Below are 21269 nucleotides of genomic sequence, written 5' to 3'. Positions count from 1 at the left end.
TGTGGAATGGTCATTCAGGTTCATATCCTTGAGGAGTTCCTGGATTCATTGCCAGGCTTGAAGACCTAGGCCCACTAGCACCTAGGGTTGCCAGGTCTGCATTGGAAAATACCTGAAGACTTTGGGGGTGGAGCTAGGGCAGGGTTTGGGGAGGGGAGGGGTCTCAGCATGGTACAATACCACAGAGTCCACCCTTCAAATCAGCCATTTTCTCCAGGGAGCTGATCTCTGTCAGCTGGAGATCAAAGCGGGAGATCTCCAGGGCCCCCCCGGGAAGCTGGCAACCTGTCTAGCACCCAGGGGTTGTTTTGTAGAAAAATAAGTGGTGGCGCTCATCCAGGGATTGTTATGCAGCTGCACCTACTATTCAATGGACAAAGGTGGGGAGAAGGAGGGGGAACCATCAGAAAGGTTCAGGAGCTGTGCTCCTGTGAGCTCCTGCTGAATTCAAGGCCTGCTAGCACCCCACATGCCTGAATTCCAAGCAGTAAATTCTGCTTGCAGAAACCGTTTAAAGGGACCCTATAAATGGCCCAACACCTGAACTCCAAGTGGAGAATTTGCCACTTGGAATTCAGGCATGTGTGGGCTGCACTTGCAAAAAAACATTTAAAGGGACCCTTTAAATGCTTTTTGCAAGTGGGTGCCCTGGTGCTCCACATGCCTGAACTCTAAGCAGTGAATCTGCTGCTTGGAATTCAGTCATGTGTGACCCCCACTTACAAAAAGTATTTAAAGAGATCCTTTAAATGCTTTTTGCAGCAGGGGCTGCATGTGCCTGAATTCCAAGCAGCGAATTGAAGTTCAGGCATGGAGCCAGCAACCTCCCCTCTCCCTCTGCTCCTGAAAGATTTAAAGGGCTCTCCAGCTGATCAGTGGGCCATGTGCTCCCACTGATCAACTGGGAGTCCCTTTAAATCTTGCAGGTGAGGAGGGAGAGGGGTGGCCACTGGTCGTTGCTCTTGGGGTGGACCTTGGGGGTGGGACTTCTCCCTATTGGCTAGCTGGCTGGTGGTGGGCAAGAGGCTGCAAAACCGAGGGATCTCCCATCCCTACCTGGAGGCTGGCATCCTTAACTGGGATACTGGACTTCTGTAATGTATTATATGTGGAGCTGCCCTTGAGAAAGATTTGGCAACTTCATGGATACAAAATACTGCAGCTCACCTTCTGATGGGGGTTGTTGGAGCACATTACCAGTCGCTCTCCATTGCCTTATGGGCACAGTTCAGGGAGCTAGTGGTACACCATAGGGTGCTAAATAGCCTGTGTTCAGCACATCTAAAAGACCACCCCAAGCCTTGTATTCTTTGATTGCCTTTAAAATTAACTAGTAACATCCTCTTGAGTGTACTGACCATGCACCAAGTCGGAACCACAAAATTATGCTGAAGGTTGTTATTGGTGTCTAGAATTCTCTTTCCCTGAAGACCAAGGCTACGTATTTTCCAGATGTGGTTTATGGGCTTTATATTTATACTGGCTTTTGGGGGCTGCTGTAGAATTTGATTAGACAAGATGGGTTTTAGCCAAGGTAAGTGGGGCTCATTAATATACTGTGTAATCATTTAGGATAGGAAGGACTATCAATAGAATAATACAAGGAAGACACAAGGCCAGAAATACTGCAGCAGTTCAGTAAAGTATAATATAATGCTGGCAATACAGGTAAGAGGTTTTTGGTCATAACAAAGAGTCATTCTGTGTGCATCCACTGATAAGTTGGCATTTTAGAGGAAGGCAACCAATGGTCAGGCCATGCAATCATCATTCAGACTGTGGGGAGAAATAAAAGAAAAGTATTCAGTTGATAAAGCTGTTCAGACAGAATCATAAATGACCCTTTCAGAGTTATCACTGTAGGATAAAACCCAGAGATGTTTAAGCTTTGCTATGGATGCCTCAAAACATGAGCAAGAATTAATATGTTCATGGAATACCTGTTTATAGCAGAACCTTGTACTTTTAATAATATATTTGATTTAATAATGTAACAAAAGGGTTCATGTTAGATCCATCCCCCATTAGTGGGAGATTCTGGAAAGTGATTCAGTTCCTCCATCCTGTGAGCTTCTTATCTAAACAAAAGGAAATTATGTCAGAACCATTCCTTCAATGAACAGGCCTTGAGTTGAAAGGGTGGAGACCTTGAGTGAACTTGGGACTAAACATCTCTATGGATGGAGGCAAGGGTCATTTTGTAGAAAAATAGGTGGTGGAGCTCATTAGTATAACTCATTAGCATATGCCCCCCTAGCCAAAAGCAACCCAATACAAGAAAGGAAAGCCCCGGGCGAGCAAGGGATCCAGCCAGCCCAAGCAGGCTTTAATCATCTGGGACTCTCCTGGGCCACCCCCCCCCCAGTCAAAAGGCCAGCAAGCCACCCGCCACCCAAAATCACATAAGAAGTAGAGAAAGTGGCGTGGGCTTCTCCAGGGGTTAATGAGGGCTGCTGGGGGTGTGGCAAAGCTCCTGGTGGCTGGTTGGCTGCCCATTCTCCTAGTCCAGAGATTGTTATGCAGCTGCAACTACTATTTAGGGTTGCCAAGCCCCTGGGCCAGGCGCGGGTTCCCCCACCTGGAGGTTCCCAACCCGCCGGCCCACATTGGGCCAGTGGGGGGAACCTCCTCTGATGTCACTGCCACAATGGCATCACCTGGAAGTGACTTCATTGCGCTGCTGCCACCGCACACCAGCCGTTCTAGGCGTTTCCGGGAAAATGCTGTTTTTCCCGGACACTCTATCAATTTGGGAAGGAAAACTCTATGGTACAATAGGTACCATAGCGTTTTCACCTCCCAAATTGCTAGAGCATCCGGGAAAACCAGAGTTTCCCCATAAGCGCATAGGGTGGCTGGTGCACAGCTGCGCTGGCACGATGTACATAGAAAAAGTCTCCCGCCAGAAGCTGTGGGGGACTTGGCAACCTTACTACTATTCAATGGACAAGGTAGGTGGGAGGAAGAGGGGGAACCCTCAGAAAGTTTCAGGAGCTATGCTCCTGTGAGCTCCTGCTGAATCTGAGGCCTGAATGGAGGTGCTGGTTGTATTCCCAGGCTTGTAGAAACTCTGCTTCCTGAAGCAGAAAACCATGATGCCCCTTGAGTCTCAGAAACTCCACTCACAAAGAGGAAATCATAGGGTTGCCAATCCCCAGATGGGGGCAGGGGATCCCCCGGTTTGGAGGCCTCCCCCCACTTCAGGGTCATCAGAAAGGGAGGAGGAGGGAAATGTCTGCTGGACACTCCATTATTCCCTATGGAGACTGATTCCCAAAGGGTATAATGGTGAATTGATCTGTGGGTATCTGGGGCTCTGGGGGGCTGTCTTTTGAGTTATAGGCATCAAATTTTCAGCATAACATCCAGTGCCTCTCTTCAAAAGTTTCCAAAGGATTGGAGCTCCAAAAGAAGGTACCCCTATCCTTCATTATTTCCAATGGAGGGAAGGCATTTAAAAGGTGTGTGGTCTCTTTAAATGTGATGGCCAAAACTCCCTTTGGAGTTCAATTATGCTTGTCACAACCTTACTCTTGGCTTCATCCCCAAAGTCCCCAGATATTTCTTGAATTGGACTTGGCAACCCTAGGACATCATCAGTATAATCTTGGATCATTCAAAATAAAACTTATAAATAATTGTTATAATTAACACATAATTAACACAAAGACACATAAATCTGCAGAATTCTTATCCCTGTATATTGCCAACAGGTTGGTAGAAATGTTTTGAACACATTTGCTGCCCTAAAAATGTGTGCGCGGAGCATGGAGAAAACCTCTGTATGGAGGCTTCATTGGCACTGGGAAATCCTTTCCATTCACAGTGGCAATGAGATCAAAATGGGGAACTGTCCTGGTGTGGAAGTAACTCACAGAATGGCTGATGAAGTTTCCCCCTCCTTGCCTCACTTAGTTGTATAGTGGAAAAAGGGATACAGCCTCCCATCTTCCCTTATTTATATTCTGCTTCCTGCTTTACCTCTTTAGGGGGAGCCTGCTGCCGCAGGTGCTCCATCTTTTCCTCATGTTGCCGCTGCCGTTCGTTGTCTTCATGTTCGTATTTCAGTCTTGTCAGTTCAAACTCCATCCGCCTCTTCTCCAGCTCAGTCTCAATGGCTAAGTCCAACCTGCTGGTTGACCACACTGGTTCTGCCCCACTTACCACGATGCGTGGCACCTGCAGGCCTAGGTGTTCTGTCACCCCATCAGTCTCCTGCTGTTCTGGTGGCATTTGTGGCTTTCCATCCTCAGGGCTACTTTTCACTTGCTGCTCAAGGTTTGGGATTTCTTTACACCCTTTCTGCTCACATGGTGGCGTCTTTTCATTCATCTCTGGTAGGTATATCTGCATGGCCAGCTGGACCTCTACTCTCACCTTCCCTACTTCAGTAAAGGCCACAGAAGATGTCTCAGCAGTGGCTTCTACCTTGGAATCAGAAGAAGCCTTCTGGCTTGATGTTCGAAGCAGACCTTGGCGCTGGCGCATCTGCTCCATTTTCTCTTCATGCTGCCGCTGCTTTTCCTTGTCCTCATACATTTTCCGTTCATGCTGCCTCTGTCTCTCATTCTCCTCAGAGATATGCTTCAACTTGGCCAGTTCAAACTCCATGCGCATCTTCTCTAATTCAATCTCTGTTATTGGGTCTAGTCTGCTACCCAGTTGCTCTTCTTCCCCTCTAGATATTGTTCTAGATGGTGTCTGCTGCCGCATCAGCTCCATCTTTTCCTCATGTTGCCGTTGCTTTTCATTCTCCTCATGCTGGCGCTTCAGTGCAGTCAGCTCAAAGTCTATCCGCATCTTCTCAAGTTCACTATTGATTCCATGGGCCTGCTGGGTGTTCTTTTGCTCCTTTTCTTTAGCATCTTCTTTCTTTTCCTCTTTAACAATCAATTCTAGTTGCGAAGGGCTGATTAGGGGTTCCATTTGCCACCTGGTTTCTAATGGTGTCCACTGGTCTCCATTAGCTAGAGCATCAGCTATATCAGAGGGGGTAGCTGCAGACATAGAAGCATCAACAGTGGCATCCTGAAGCACATTGGAAAAATGAATGGAAATCGTATTTCTGAGAGGGAACAATCACCAAAGTAATACGTTTAATATGCCAAGCCAAACTGGTTTCATTACCTAACTATAAACAATAGTACCCAATAGCATTACTAAATGAAGATAAGGGAAAAAAGAGAATTAGAAGTCAAGAAAGAAAGGAAGGCTATGTGATCAATAGGATCAAAGATGAACAAGAAATCTTCAATGGTTTGGAAGAAGCAGCAGCAGCACCACTGACATACCTCACTTTGCTCTGCCATGATCCCAAGGACGACAAGAAGGAAGATGCAGGCAAGTCGGCCAAAAAGGACAAGGATCCCATCAATGTCTGGCGGCAAAGCTAAGAAGAAGTGGTCCAAAGGGAAACTGAGAGCCAACTCAACAACCTCCAACAAAGTGACCTACAACAAGCTCTGCAAGGGGGCACCCAATTACAAGCTCATCATGCTGGCCATGTTCTCTGAGAGGCTGAAGATCCAAGGCTCTCTGGCCAGGGCTGCATTACAGGAGCTGCTCAGTAAAGGTCTAATTAAGGGCTTTTTTCCCTGCCAGAGCCCACAGGAGCAGAGCCCTACCTGCCATGTGGCAGCCACATGCTCCCAGGCCAGGCAGTGTGGCATAATCTGCAAACGAGCTCTTGCTGGGCTTGTTCTTCAAAAAAAGCACCAGGTCTAATTAAGCTCATGTCCAAGCACAGAGCCCAGGTGATCTACACCCACGGCACACTTGCTGGGGAGGATGCTTGAGAAGGATCAGAAGTGATGCTTAAATTCTTATGTATATTCATAAATATAAAATAATGGATCTTTTAAAAGGAAAGAAAGAAAAAAGAAATAATCAATGATTTGAAATGTTGCTGAGCACATGGAAATGAACAGGTGACAATTAAAGCACAGTCATATGCAGAATTAGTGGACTGGAGTAATTCTGTATAGAATTGCACTGTTGGTCTAGAAGAGATGAAGGAGTGCACTGGGAAACATGAAACTTTAGAAAAACACACAACTTTTCAGCATGGCAAAATTGCAGCTTTTCTATGGCTGGACCCCATGTCCTATTTAAGAGGAACTACATGGATCTGGCAAACAATGTAATTCCTCCCTGAGCCAACAACACTGACCCATTTATTTGTCAACCATCATCAATTTGCATAGTAGGCACACCTGCAGTCTTCAGCCAACATAAGTATTATGGACACAGCACTGTTCTACCTTAAAGGATTGTCACAAGAGGTAAGAACATTAAAAGACAAGAAAGGCCATGCCAGATCAGACCAAGAGCCTATGAAGTCTCAGCTTATGTTCACACAGTGACCAGTCAGCTGCTCACAAGCTCTAGGAAGCCCAGAAACAGGATGACAGCAATAGCATTCTCATTTCCAAGCTCTTCAGCAACTGATGGAAAGAGGCATATTTCTTCTGATACTGGAGGCAGTAGATATCCATCATGGCTAGCAGCCATTGATAGGTCTTTCCTCCATGAATTTGTCCACTCAGTTTTTAAAGCCTTCCAAATTGGCAGCCATCTCCACATCCAGCAAGTTCTACAACTTGCACTGTATAAAGAAGTTCCTTTTGTTTGTCTTGAATCTCCCACCATTCAGCTTAATTGAATGATCCCAAGTTCTAGTATTATGGTAGCTGGAGAAAAGCTATTCCCCTTCCATTCTCTCCATACCATGAACAATTTTACAGATCTCTATTGTGTCTCTCTAAACATAACAGTTGTTATGAATCAGCCAGGGTTCAGCATTAGAGAGGACTCCTCCGGAGAAGAGGAACCCTGTGTAGCCAGCCTTGCCGGAAGCTGACCAGCAGGAAAAGAAGCTGCCAGCTTGTCAAGATTCACAGCTGGCAGCTGGTGCAGAACTACTTACATCTCCAGCCCTGCCTTAGCAGGTGAACCTCAACTGGCCATTCCCAGCCCACTATTATCACCTACACCCTCAGAGCACCACGGACAGAGACTGAGAACAGAGCTACAGACAAGATGGCAAAATGCATGCCTCCTGGCCAGACACCAGGTGCTTGCTGATAATAAAGATGAATAGTTGCAGGCAGGGCTGTTTTGGTAGAAAAAGCCCAGCAGGAACTCATTTGCATATTAGACCACACCCCTGATGGCACCATTGTTTCACGTAGGGCTTTTTTGTAGAAAAAGCCCAGCAGGAATTCATTTACATATTAGGCCACACCCCCTGACACCAAGCCCGCTGGAACTGCGTTCCTGCTTTTAAAAAAAAAAAAAAAAGCCCTGGTTGCAGGATTGCTTCTGAGCAGATGGCTAAAAGCATGATCCTTAGACATGGGGCTATAAAAATCAGCCAAGAGAGGCTGTTAGGCATGGAAGCAACACGTACGATAGACACTAAGCCATCAACTTTGCTTTGCCTGATTTCTGAAATCCAGACTGTGAATTGAATGATCCTGCCTTATGAACATGTGAACATATGAAGCTGCCTTATACTGAATCAGACCCTTGGTCCATCAAAGTCAGTATTGTCTTCTCAGACTGGCAGCTGCTCTTCAGGGTCTCAAACTGAGGTTTTTCACACCATTTTGCCTGGACCCTTTTTTGGAGATACCGGGGATTGAACCTGGAACCTTCTGCTTACCAAGCAGATGCTCTACCACTGAGCTACCATCCCTCCCTACCTTACCTGACTTCTTGGTACTTGGAACCTGCAAGCCAGTATAACAGCACAAAAGGTTTAGGGCAGCTGCTCTACCCTCCTGATCAATTTTGGTTGCTAGTTTCATTTACAATACCCTTTTCCAGATGCAGTGACCAGAACTGTACATGGTCTCAACATAGATTGGCAGCTGTACAGGGTTGTTAACTATGCAACAACCTTAAACCTTGGTGACTAATCTTTGGGGATATTATCATTAGAGTTCTGTAAATTAAACTCAGCAAACAGAAAGAAATAATTAAGACAATTTAATTAAGGTAAATTAAGGCAAAATAGGGCAATTGGCGGGGGGGGGGGAGAATAAAATATAGGAAAAAAGTTTTTTAAAATTGAAAATTCAATTAGATACTTAGGAGACCTCCCAGCCTGAACCAGCTGTTACTTATTTATCTATATACTACACTGTTTTCCAGGCCCCTTCTGATATCATTTAGTCAGAGTTCAGAACAACTCTCGAGTTCTGATTTTGTGATGTTATATGCTCTTTCGGTCTGCCTGTCTTTTTTTCTTCCCAAGATGATACATCTCCCTAAAAGTATCCTTACTGGTCTCTATCATCTCCTTGGTCTTTAATTTTAAAATGTCTTCCTGCTCTGTTATGACAGGGCACTCAGAATTCATGTGTCACTCTGGATTCAAAGAAATCCCCTCCAACACCTTGGCCTCCAAGTTGTTTTCCTGCCCTATTGTGATAGGACTTTCAGAGTTCAACTGCTGTTCTGGAGTTTCTAGGTAATGTTGGTTATCATTAAGATCTACAGTTCTGTATTCTTGTGGGATCTTGGCTTTCAGGGAGAGGATGGGAGCAGGGAGCTAAAAGGGTCGGTTAGGGAGTTGAAAGTTCTTACAGCTCTCACCCTTTCCTGCTTGGTTTCTGTTTGGGTCAACATTTCCATCCACTACCACCCCAAGATCACTTTCTTGGTCTGACACTGCCAGCTCAGATCCCATCAGTATACATGTAGAGTTGAGATTATTTACCCAAAAGGTGCACCTTTTATACTTGCTCACATTGAATCTCATTTGCCTTTTTCATGCCCATTCCCCCAGTTCAAAGAGGAACCTTTCAGATGTTTTTGCAATCTTAACCACCCTAAATAATTTGGTGTCATCTACAAACTCGACCACCTCACTATTGACCCCCTAAATCCAGGTTGTTTAGGAACAAATTGAAAAGCACCAATCCCAATACAGGGACCAATACAGATGCTATTCACATCCTTCTGCTGTGGGAACTGACTATTTATTCTTTCTGCTTCCTGATTTTAGCCAATTTCCGATCCATAAGAGGATTTGTCCTCTTATCCCATGACTGAAGTTTTCTCAGGAGGATTTGGTGAAGCACTTTGTCAAAAAGCTTTTTGGAAATCAAAATAAACAATGTCAGCTGGCTCATTCCTGTCCACATGTTTATTGACTCTTTCAAAGATATCTAAAAGGTTACTGAGACAGGACATACCTTTGCAGAAGCCATGTTGAGGTTATTTTTCAGCAGGTCTTGACCTTCTATATGTTTGAGAATTTTCTCTTTAACAGTGCTTTCCATCAATTTACCTGGAACATACTTAAAGCTAACTGGCCTGTAATTTCCTGGATCCTTGTTTAAAAATGGGTGTTACATTGGCCACTCTCAGACCGATTTCCCACTCACCTTATGCTGCTCTCACGTTCCTCTTCTCAGCGGGGCTACCTTCCAATTTAACACTATCTGCCCCGGGGCTGCAGCTAGTGTCGACTTTTTCACACCGCAAACAGAAACCTCTAAAAACCGGTTTCTGTTTGTGGCATGAAAAAGCCGATGTTAACTGCAGCCCTGGGGCAGATAGTGTGAAATTGGAAGGAAGCCCCACTGAGAAGAGGAACATGAGAGTGGCATAAGGTGAGTGGGAAATCGGTCACAGTTTTCTGGTACTTTATTTAAAAGATAAGCAGTTTCATATTTGAGTTCTGTAAGACCTCTAGGATGAATACCATCTGGTCCCATTAATTTCTTTGTTTGCAGTTTATCTAAGTTCTAGAACTTCCTCCCTTATCATCACTATTTGCCCCAGATCCACCTCCTCTCCTGAAAACATCCATTAAATAATCCTTTTTTGACATCCCTAATAGTCTTCTATTTCTTTTGTGCAAGTTCATGTTCATTTTTGTTTGCCTTGTTTGAGTAAGCCTTCCATTTTCTGAAAGAAGCCCTTTTCACTCTAATAGCTTCCTTCACTCTGCTTGTTAATTGTGCTGGTGGTGGCCTCTTGGTTGGACTTTGTACTACCTTTCCTGCTCATCGTATGCATTCTAACTGAGCATCTCATTTTGAGGTTTTGAGTAACTCCCAAGCCTTTTCAAGAGCTTCGATCCTCTTGACTGGTGCTTTCAGCTTTCTTGTTACCAGATTTCTCACTCTAGAGAAACTTCCTCTTCTGAAGTCAAATGTGTCAGTATTGGAGTTCCATGGTACTTTCCCACATACATATAATTAAATTTAATGCCATTGTGCTCATGGTTTCCAGTTGGTTCAGTCACATTCACATCTCACACTATGTCATGGGAAGCTAGGGTTGCCTCAGTTGGATAGAATGCTATAGAGTCCACCCTCTAAAGCATCCATTTTCTCCAGGGGAACTGATCTCTGTCATCTGGAGATAAGCTGTAATTCCAGGGGATCCCCAAATACCACCTGGAGGCTGGCTTTCCTGTGCCATGGCTGAGGATTAAAATCCTGGGTTGCCTCCCTTTTGGTGGATTCCATGACCAGCTGTTTTAGGGCACACTCATTTATGGTATCTAGAAATGGCATGACTGGAGCATGCATTTATGAAATCAATATGAGGTTAGGTAAAGTCACCTGTTATTAAAAGTCCCTCTCCTCTTGATGCCTCCCTAGTTTCACTCTCCATTTCAAGATCGCCTTGAGCACTTTGGTCAGGGGATGACAGCACATCCCCACTACTAAATTACTTTTGGAGTCTGGTATTTTCACCCACAGTGTTTCTATGGGGGAGTTAGCCCTTTTTAAAGGGGGGGGGATATGAAAACCTTTGAGCATTCTGGAAGAGCATTATATAGTTATGTTGTTGCATTATTTCACCAGTTAAAACTTTTAGCAGGTAGTAAACCTGTCTGTTTCACAATCCCAGAACCCAGCTATATCCACTTGAAGTCTTTTTTATTTTTCCCAATAAGCTGCATCAAATATATTGGCTTGGTTGTGGGTGCAATTGCACAAAATCAGCATTTCTTAAGAAAATAATCATAATAAGATTTCAAGCACCCAGTTCTGGAAGAAGAAAGCAGATATGTTAGGGAAGCATACAAAAATAGTACATGGAATGAGCCAAAAATCTTATTGGTGGAAAAAGCAGGCAATTGCTTCCTCCTCTACCATGCACAACATTATGACAAGACTGTTCTGCATGGATGCCCATATGTACAGAGAGCATTATTCTTCTTACTCAAGAAAGAGGAAAGATTATGTTGTTTGGTCTTCAACAAGTTTGTGTTTATTATATTATAAGGGGAATAGAGGGGGAGACGTTCATCTACTTTATTTCAGTAACAAGCTCTTCAGGTAAGCATCTAACCTTGACTATAGTCTATAGTCCGAAAAGAATCAAATGTAATGGACAATACTTTGGCCATGACCTCTGTGGAGAAACGCCATCTTAGTTGGGAGGGAACATGAAACTGCTAGGCAGGCTTTGGGGCCTAGCCCTCCTTTCATTCCCCCCTCCCTTCCAGAGCCAAACCAGCAACTCTAGGGGGAAAGCCTCCTAGAGAGGCAGAGGCAGGAAGTTCTTTTTTTTTTTTTTTTGAAAAGGGCAGTCCGCAGCTGGCGCTGGAGGAGGAAGGTTGGTAGCCTGGGCTCCTGCCTGTGGGGGTGGCCCCAAGGCAGTCATTCACAAGGTAGGGCCAGTTTACACCAGGGATGAGCAGATGCGTTTAAATCTACCTTTTATTTGCCCTTCTTGTTGCTGATCAGGTGCTGTGCTAAACTTTTATATGCAACTGTTTTTTTTTTAAATTCTCTTTCTCTTCTTATTAAACATTTTTTTTTCTGTTGTGAATGCTGGCAGTCAAACTCTGTACCACATAGATCCCGACCACTTAGACTACGCTGCTTTATGAAGGGGGCCCCGGGGAAGGGGGAAGGCATGCAGTTGGATAAGGTGCCAGTCCTCCAGGGGTTCCTCAAAGAAGTGCTGTGGTCTCTGTGATACCCAAGTACTAGGGGTCCCAACCCTCCCGCTCTGCCGGGGGACCCCAGTTTTTCCAGCCTCTTCCCCCGCCCCCCCCCATGGAAGCGGGGGAAGGGTGGGAAACGGCGCCAAGGAGCGGGCGACGCCGCTGCACGGCTGCCGCCTCTTCTCCGTAGCTGCTCCTCCGAGATGGGCTCAGCCTGAGGAGCAGCTATGGAGAAGCGTGGCGAGCCCCGAATCTGGGTCCTTCTAGGACCCTGAGGAGCAAGGGGGACGCGCTTCGCTTCTCCGCCGGAGAAGGAGGCGGCGGCGCTGAACTGAGCCGTGGCGGGAGGAGGAGGAGGCAGAAGGAAGGGGAGGGGCGGTGTTGAGAAAGGCAAAAGGAGGGGGAAGAAAAAGGAGGAGGCTGCTGTCGTTGTGGTGTGTGCGCGCAGCAGTAGTGGAATCGCCGCCGCCTTCGCTAAACCGAGGCTTGAGCCCGCGGGGAGGCCCCGCCCGGAAGAAGAAGGGGAGACGTCGCGCCGCCGCCACCCACCACCCCCAGAGCCAAGCTGCCCAGTCACCAGCCCTCAGAGCCAGGGTAAACCCGAGAGAGCAGCAGCGACCCCTCCTCTCCGCCCTGGTACGCCTCAGCTCCTCCCCTCTTCACCTGCCCTCCTCAGGGGGTTGCTTGGCAACGCCCCTTGCGAGGGAGGGAATCGAATGTGTTGGGGGCCGCTGTTTGAGGCGAGGAGATTGGGAAAGATTGGCCTGGCTGCCTCCTCGCCTTCCCTGCTGGCCGGTAGGGTTGCCAATCCCCAGGTGGGGGCAGGGGATCCCCTGGTTTGGAGGCCCTCCCCCCCTTCAGGGTCGTCACAGCCTTGATCTTGGCTCCACCCCTAATGTCTCCTGGCTCCACCCCCAAAGTCTCCTGGCTCCACCCCCAAAGTCCCCAGATATTTCTTGAATTGGACTTGGCAACCCTACCAAGTACAGGGTGGCAGAGGACCTTGAGGCCTGGCCTCATAGCTGGAGAGGGGGATTGGGAGTCCTGTTCCTCTCAATCTGAACCCCTAGACTGAGCAGGTGGTGGCAGCGAGCCCAAGTGGCCGGAGGAGAAATAGCTCCCTCCAGGAGTTGGAAACTCAGCAGGGAGTTGATGGGACCGGGTCTGAAGGCAGAATCGGGCCGGTTCCGTCACATTTGGCGGCAGTGGTGGGATAAGAACAAACAGAGAACTTGATTGGCCAGGCATTTTTGTTTTTTGATACGTGCAAGCACCCAGAGGAAGCAACAGAGGTTTTGTTTTATTTTCGGGTCAACTGGAATAGGGAAAGTTTAGTTAGTTAGGATGGAGCGTGCTAAGAGACTGGAAATCCTGAAGATGACAAAGCCACAGCTCCAGGAAGAGTGCGCAAAGCAAAAGCTGGAGTGTGACAACATGACTGTAGCAGATATGCAAGACCTCCTGTTGGAGCATCATCAGCATGCAGGGGCACCTGCAGAAGTGCCCCCCACCCAGTCAGAAGCAACCTTGCGGCTACAGTTCGAACTGGAGAGAATGCGTATCGAGGCGGACCGAGACCGCAGACGGGAGGAAAGAGAGAGGGATGAAAGACAAGCTGAGATTCGCAGACAGGAGGAAAGAGAGAGGGATGAAAGACAAGCTGAGATCCGCAGATGGGAGGAAAGAGAGAGGGATGAAAGACAAGCTGAGATCCGCAGACGGGAGCAGGAAGAGCAATGTCGCCATGAGCTTGAGGTGCTACGTCTGAAAGCTGAACAAAGCAAAAAGATCAAAGTCACCCCCAAAGACTTTGCAGTGTACAAAGAGGGAGAAGACCCCTCCATATACCTCTCCAACTTTGAGAAGGCAGCCAAACAGTGGGGGATTGCAGAGGAAGACTATATGTCTTACCTCTGTAGCATCCTGACTGGAGAACTTTCAGCCATCTATCACAGCATGCCTATGGAAGATGGGGGGATAACTTTTGCAGCCTATAAAGCCACTGTATATAAAAGGTTTAAGCTGGGGGCAGACCACTTCCGAAAGCAGTTCAGGGGTTTAGCCCCACAAGAATGTAAATCCTATTCTGAATTTGGGGTAAAGCTAGGTGATCTTGGGAGGAGATGGGTAGAGGAAGAAAAAGCCCAGGATTTTAAGGCTTTGTTTCAATTGTTGATTTTAGACCAGTTCTACTTCAGACTTCCCAAAGAGTTGAAATGCCTGGTAAAAGATAGGAAACCTAAAACCATTACAGAGGCCTCAGAGCTGGCGGACGAGCTGGTGCAGAACAGAGAGGGGTTGACCTGGATCCCTTCCCAGTTGGGAAGGGAACAAAAGGGGTCCCTAAGGGGTGGGAAGGAACAACCGTCACCAAAAAGAGAAGGGAAACCTGCCCAGGAAGAGGGTAGGAAATCCCCTGATTTGACTAATCAGGATCGGCCCCAGATTCGAACGTGCTACAGCTGTGGCCGAGCTGGACACCTACGGTCGGCCTGCCCAGAGCTGCAAGCTGAAACCCCCAAACCCACAACAAAAGCACCAGTCACTCCAAAGGTGAAGGAGGAGTATGTGGCCGTGGTAAGCCATGAATGTCTTTTCACTAGAATGGAGCCTGCAGAGGCCTAGAGTGATTTTGTTGAACCAGTAAGGCTTAAGGACCGGTTGGTTTTGGGATATGCTGACACGGGCTCTTCAGTCACCCTTGTGAGGGCAGATCTGGTGTCAGAAGCTGACATTGTCCCTGATATGGCATTCAGAATCAAGGGGGTTCTGGGACCACCCGCCATGATTCCTGTGGCCCGGATGCCAGTGGAATGGCGAGGATCAGCAGGTCTTATGGAGGTTGGGGTAATGAAGGAGTAAACAGTTCCAGTTTTACTGGGCTGGGATTTGTTGGTTGGCCAGTACTCCATCGATGCTGTAACCCGCAGCCAAACCCTCAGAGGAAAGTGGGAGGAGGAAGACAACTTTAGGGAAGCCACCTCACCACCAACCAGGGAGAGGGAAATAGCCCAGGAGGGGGAGGACCAGCCTGTCTCAAGCCCTGCAGGAGGGTGTGCCCAATGGGAAGAGGGGTGCCAATTTCCCCAAGGGCAGCAAGATGCTGTGGAGCCTTCCAGGCAGGAAGGAGCTCAGTTGGTTGACACTGAAAAACCAACTGAGGGGGCGGAGAACCCAAACCAAACTCTGGCTGAGTGTCCCGGGAATAGTGGGATTATGGGTGGCTTGGAGGAGTTTAGGGCGGAGAGTCTGGGGGAACCAGAAACTTTCCTGTCAGAGATCCAAAGTGACCCTAGTCTGGGACCGCTGCGTAAGGTAGCAAGGGACCAGGAAGTGGAGTTCTCAGAAGCTCTGAGTGAACAAGTGGTATGGAAGCAGGGTCGCTTATATAGGCTCTGGTTGCCACCTGGTAGACGAGTGACTTGGGAAGCAGTTCAACAGCTTGTGGTTCCCAGGAAATACAGGCTGAGGCTCTTGGAGCTGGCACATGACATACCGTGTGCTGGACACCTAGGGATTAACAAGACCTGAGAGAGGCTTTTGTTAAATTTTTACTGGCCGAAGCTGGCTCAGGATGTGAGGGACTACTGCAAGTCATGTCCAACCTGCCAAAAGGTGGACAAAAGTGGGTGCAAAGCACGAGCGCCTTTGCAGTCCCTTCCTATCATGGGAGAGGCATTCCAAAGGGTAGGAATCGACATTGTGGGCCCATTCCCAAAACCCACTCAGAGAGGCAAACGGTTTATATTAACTATTGTGGACCACACAACCAGGCACCCAGAAGCAGTGCCTCTAGCCTCCACTGAGGCTCCAGTAGTAGCAGAAGCCCTGATCAAGGTGTTCTGTCAACTGGGGTTTCCTGCTGAAATTCTGACAGACAGGCGTAACTTTCTGTCAGAACTAATGGAGTGTTTGTGGAAGTGCTGTGGAGTGAAACATCTGAAAACCACAGCCTACCATCCTCAGTCAAATGGGTTAACGGAGAGGTTTAATGGGACTTTGAAAGGAATGCTAAGAGCCTATGTTGATATTCATCCCCAAGACTGGGATGAAAAATTGCCGCAATTATTATTTGCTTATAGGGAGGTACCCCAGGAATCCACCGGGTTCTCTCCTTTTGAACTTATGTTTGGCAGAAGGGTCAGGGGACCCCTAGACTTGGTCAAGGAGAGATGGGAGGAGAAAATCCCAAAGGCCAAGATGTCAGTAGTGGACTATGTGTTGTCCTTCAGGGAACGACTGCAAGAGATGATGGATCTGGTGAGGGAGAACCTGCTCAAAGCTCAAAGCAATCAGAACAGTTGGTATAACAAAACAGCCAGATCCCGAACTTTTGAAATAGGGGATAGGGTGATGGTTTTCCTGCCACTGAGCACTAATAAACTAAAAGCTGCATGGGACGGTCCCCATGTAATTGTGGACCAATTGGACGATGTCACATATGCAGTGTCTATGGAGAGGTCTGGGCAAAAGACTAAAGTGGTGCATGTGAATATGCTAAAGCCCTTCTTACAGAGGCCCATGGTGCTGCATATAACCAGACAGGAAGGAAACCTTGAGATGATAGATGATGACCCATTGGATGTTCTAGCCTATTTTTCAGAACCGGTACAGTGGGAAGAGTTGTTGTGGTCTGAAACTATATCCGGGCCGGACAAAGAAAAGATCCTTGTGGTTTTACACCAGTTTAAAGATATTTTCAAGAAAGAGCCAGGAAGAACAGGCCTGGCACGACATGGGATTGACACAGGTACTCATGGGCCTATCAGGTGCCCCCCTTACAGAGTCAATGGTAAGGTGTTGGCAGATATCCGGAGGGAAGTCCAGGAGATGCTGAGGATGGGAGTCATCCAACCCTCAGTAAGTTCATGGGCAGCTCCAGTGGTGTTGGTAGCCAAACCAGATGGCTCAATTAGGTTTTGTGTGGACTACCGAAAATTAAACAGCATCACAAAACCAGATGCATATCCTATGCCCAGGATAGATACCCTGCTGGACATACTAGGCTCAGCTAGGGTGATATCTACTGTGGACTTGTGCAAAGGTTCCTGGCAAATGGAATTGGAGTCTGAGGCAAGGGCCAAGTCAGCCTTCATCACCCCAGATGGACTGTTTGAATTCAGGGTGATGCCCTTTGGCCTCCGAAATGCTCCCGCATCCTTCCAAAGGTTGGTGAACAACCTGTTAAGTGGCATGTCGGACTACGCTGTAGCTTATATTGATGACATCGCCATTTTTAGTAAGGACTTGGATTCTCACCTTGAACATTTGATCAAAGTGCTGGAGGCAATCCAGAAAGCAGGCCTCACGATTAAACTGAACAAATGCCAGTTTGGAATGTCAGAGGTGGTGTACCTTGGACATAAGGTGGGGAGTGGGAGAATCACTCCACTGTGGGACAAAGTGGAGGCAATTCAAAAGTGGGAGGCCCCAAAGACGAAGAGGCAGGTCAGGGCCTTCTTGGGACTGGCTAACTATTATAGGCGTTTTGTCCCAGACTTTGGATCCATCGCCGACCCACTGTCCTCTCTCACCAGGAAATATCTACCTGACAAGGTGGCCTGGACTCCTACCTGTCAGGCGGCTTTTGAGCAGCTGAAGACAGCTCTGGTTTCTATGCCAGTACTCAGAGCTCCGGACTTTGATAAAAGGTTCTTTGTTGCCACCGATGCCTCAGACCATGGGATTGGGGCTGTTTTGATGCAGGACTGGGATGAGACCAAACATCCTGTAGCTTACCTGAGCAGGAAGCTCATTCCTCGAGAAAAGAACCTGTCCTCAGTACAAAAAGAGTGTCTAGCAGTTGTATGGGCGCTAGACAAACTTCGCCCTTATTTGTGGGGACAAGAGTTCACCCTCCTGACTGACCACTCCTCTCTGCAATGGTTACAGACTATGAAGAACACCAATTCTAAATTGCAGAGATGGTCCTGGAGGATTCAGGAGTACAATATGAAGATCGAGCACATTGCTGGACGCCACAATGTGATCGCAGACTTTCTGTCCAGAAAGGTTGGTGATGCTTAAGATGTCAGCCTTCATGTCTTGGAGAAATACCTGAATGTTTGTGTAATATTTTGGTTAATAGGTTTCTCCTTGTTTGGTTGGATTCTGCTACGGGGTCACCTCTGTAGGAGGCAACCAAGAATACAAGAACTCACAATACAAGAACTCGTGGGCATTCGATGAAATTGCTGAGCAGACAGGTTAAAACGGATAAAAGGAAGTACTTCTTCACCCAAAGGGTGATTAACATGTGGAATTCACTGCCACAGGAGGTGGCGGCGGCCACAAGTATAGCCACCTTCAAGAAGGGTTTAGATAAAAATATGGAGCACAGGTCCATCAGTGGCTATTAGCCACAGTGTATGTGTGTATATAAATTTTTTTGCCACTGTGTGACACAGAGTGTTGGACTTGATGGGCCGTTGGCCTGATCCAACATGGGTTCTCTTATGTTCTTAACCCCTCCGGCTCAGAATTTAAGGAGGGGGACGTGTGGAGAAACGCCATCTTAGTTGGGAGGGAACATGAAACTGCTAGGCAGGCTTTGGGGCCTAGCCCTCCTTTCATTCCCCCCCCTCCCTTCCAGAGCCAAACCAGCAACTCTAGGGGGAAAGCCTCCTAGAGAGGCAGGAAGTTCTTTTGTTTTTGTTTTTTTGAAAAGGGCAGTCCGCAGCTGGTGCTGGAGGAGGAAGGTTGGTAGCCTGGGCTCCTGCCTGTGGGGGTGGCCCCAAGGCAGTCATTCACAAGGTAGGGCCAGTTTACACCAGGGATGAGCAGATGTGTTTAAATCTACCTTTTATTTGCCCTTCTTGTTGCTGATCAGGTGCTGCGCTAAACTTTTATATGTAACTGTTTTTTTTTTTTAATTCTCTTTCTCTTCTTATTAAACATTTTTTTTTCTGTTGTGAATGCTGGCAGTCAAACTCTGTACCACATAGATCCCGACCGCTTAGACCACGCTGCTTTATGGAGGGGGCCCAGGGGAAGGCATGCAGTTGGATAAGGTGCCAATCCTCCAGGGGTTCCCCAAAGAAGTGCTGTGGTCTCTGTGATACCCAAGTACAGGGTGGCAGAGGACCTTGAGGCCTGGCCTCATAGCTGGAGAGGGGGATTGGGAGTCCTGTTCCTCTCAATCTGAACCCCTAGACTGAGCAGGTGGTGGCAGCGAGCCCAAGTGGCCGGAGGAGAAATAGCTCCCTCCAGGAGTTGGAGACTCAGCAGGGAGTTGACGGGACCGGGTCTGAAGGCAGAATCGGGCCGGTTCCGTCACAACCTCCATCCATCCTTATGGGATGTTAAGGGAAAAGGGAAGCTCATTGGGTGCTGAACTAATGGCCAATACTATGTTCTGGGATATCACCACCAACTGCAAGTGCCAAAAGCAGATGAATGGTCCAAAAGTTCCTATAAGTGACGAGCAGTAGAAGACAAAGACAAAGCTCTTACCATAGAGAACTTTGGTGTAAAATCAGAGACATAAGCTTGACCAGTCAGAGACACTGTTTACCAACCAGCCTCCTTCTCCCTTGCTCAGATACTGGTGCTTTGGTATACAAATCCAGACCATTCAAACCAATTCTAGGCCAACTGTCTTGATGATATCATGAGATTCCACACTCAGCAGCTTCACAACGTTCCAGTCCTCTGACAAGAAACACATTCTGTTGCTAAGGTTTCAGTCTCCTTTGCTCTCTAATGAACCTTTACCTGAGTTTGGCTTGCTATGCTATCTTTACTTGTTGGCGTTATTGGAAAACAAGGTGAAATATTGAGTAGTTGTGATAACATCAGACTTGACCTGTGCTCTGTCAGAACACAGTCCCAGCTTTTCAAGCACACCAGTTCAAGGGTTGCTCTTGCTTCTACATCCTTCATAGTTTCTTGTGATGAAGACATTAGGAAATGACAATGCTTGTCTCTATATTGTGAAAAGCTTCAGTGGCTAAGTGCAGATCAAACTGCAGTTAAAGGAACAAAACACAGCTGAGCCAGTCAGTTAACAACCTCTTTACGCTGTAGATAACCAGAGGCTTCTTTGAATCTCAAGGGCAGGACATGATAGGACAGCCATTCCCTGTGGTCTGAGACTGCTTCTGGTAGCATACTGCCTTTGATGTAAAGATTTAATTTCTAGGCTCTTAGTGATTGAGGCAAAGCTCCACCCCTATCATTGTGGTACAGCTATCCTGGCTGGAAGGTTGAAATACAACTGGCCACAATCAACATTCCCTCTAACCTGCAGAGTCTTGTGAGAAAAAATTCTACTTTGTGAGCGAGTGTTATTAAAGTTGTGAGCTACTGCAAAAATTATTATACTCTGGGGCCATTTTTCCTGAGCTAAGATAAAAATGTGTGAGCTGAAGGCTAAAAATCTGTGAGCTAGCTCATACTAACTCAGCTTAGAGGGAATACTGGCCACAATTCTGTGATTCAGAAATTAGTTTTGGAAACAAAATGGCCTGGATCCAGCAGAGCCTTTTCATGGATGGAAGGATTTGTGACTATGGAGACCAACTTGCCTCCCTCTTCCTGCTGCAGCCCAAAACACCCCTGAAATGTTTCAGGTGAGCTCTTGCAGCAACTTTGGGAGGTGTTTGAAAACAAGGAAGTTGCATCCCACAGGCCGAAATCCTTCCATCTATGGAAACACTCTTCAATGTGTTTAGAAGGATGTAGCCAAAGGCACTCTTTCTGTCCATCTCCCCCACAAGCACCTGTATTTAATCTGTGTCTGCTTTAAAAAACCAACAAAATCTAGTGTGAGAGTGATAAAGATTTTTTTAAAGGCAAAGGTAATGGTCAGTTAACCAAGGCACCTGCTTTAAAAGTCGACTAGGACAGGATGTTTAAATCAGCACAGTGTAGGCCAGGTAGGAAAGATCCTGGGATGAGGTCTCTCATGCTGTTGACATTAAAGTGAGAAAAGGGTGTTACGAGCATACAAGAGTGGATCTATTTTTGTCTGTGAAATGTTAGAGGATGTGGTCCTCTGATGTAGTGGATAGAGTGATAGGGGACTGGCGTGCTGATCATCTGGTGAAGTCAGTAGAGTGAGAATAGGATGGGAAGACCGGTGTTCAAATCCCCACTCAGCCATGGGGTGATATTGGGGGCCAGTCACTCTCTACCTAATTTGCTTCATAATGCTTTTGTGTGAGGGTAAAATGGAAAAGCACAGGAGACAATGTGTGCTGTTCTGAGCTGCTTGGGGGAAAGGCAGCATAAAAATGTCATAAGTAATAATAATGGGTTGGATCTGGCAGCTGGACTCAGGATGCTGTGTCTTCCTCTGGCAGATTCTTCCTCCATCTAAAAAAGTTTATTTCTCCATAGGAAGGCTTCATAC

The 21269-nt window shown here is 47.1% G+C and overlaps 2 protein-coding genes and 1 long non-coding RNA gene across 3 annotated transcripts in view; 2 read left to right on the top strand and 1 right to left on the bottom strand.

The window, feature by feature from the left end:
- LOC132577963 (uncharacterized) overlaps nt 1-21269 on the top strand; it is a 33946-nt gene that overhangs the window by 3290 nt on the left and 9387 nt on the right. The gene's annotated exons all lie outside the window — the stretch shown is intronic.
- LOC132577954 (golgin subfamily A member 6-like protein 22) lies at nt 1643-19425 on the bottom strand. The gene is made up of 3 exons (XM_060247745.1): nt 19370-19425; nt 3982-5028; nt 1643-1776 (listed from the first exon to the last, which is right to left on the bottom strand). Exons 1-3 carry the CDS (start codon nt 19370-19372, stop codon nt 1768-1770), a joined length of 1059 nt encoding a protein of 352 aa, XP_060103728.1. The 5' UTR covers nt 19373-19425; the 3' UTR covers nt 1643-1767.
- LOC132587312 (uncharacterized) lies at nt 5436-5863 on the top strand. The gene is made up of 2 exons (XR_009556415.1): nt 5436-5572; nt 5719-5863. It is a non-coding gene; the product is annotated as an uncharacterized LOC132587312 (long non-coding RNA).

This window comes from Heteronotia binoei, chromosome 1 (genome assembly GCF_032191835.1).
Source record: "Heteronotia binoei isolate CCM8104 ecotype False Entrance Well chromosome 1, APGP_CSIRO_Hbin_v1, whole genome shotgun sequence".
NCBI classification, from domain to species: Eukaryota; Metazoa; Chordata; class Lepidosauria; order Squamata; family Gekkonidae; genus Heteronotia; species Heteronotia binoei.
The sequence above is the reverse complement of the archived record's forward strand: the minus strand, read 5'-3'. Positions and strand labels throughout refer to the sequence as shown.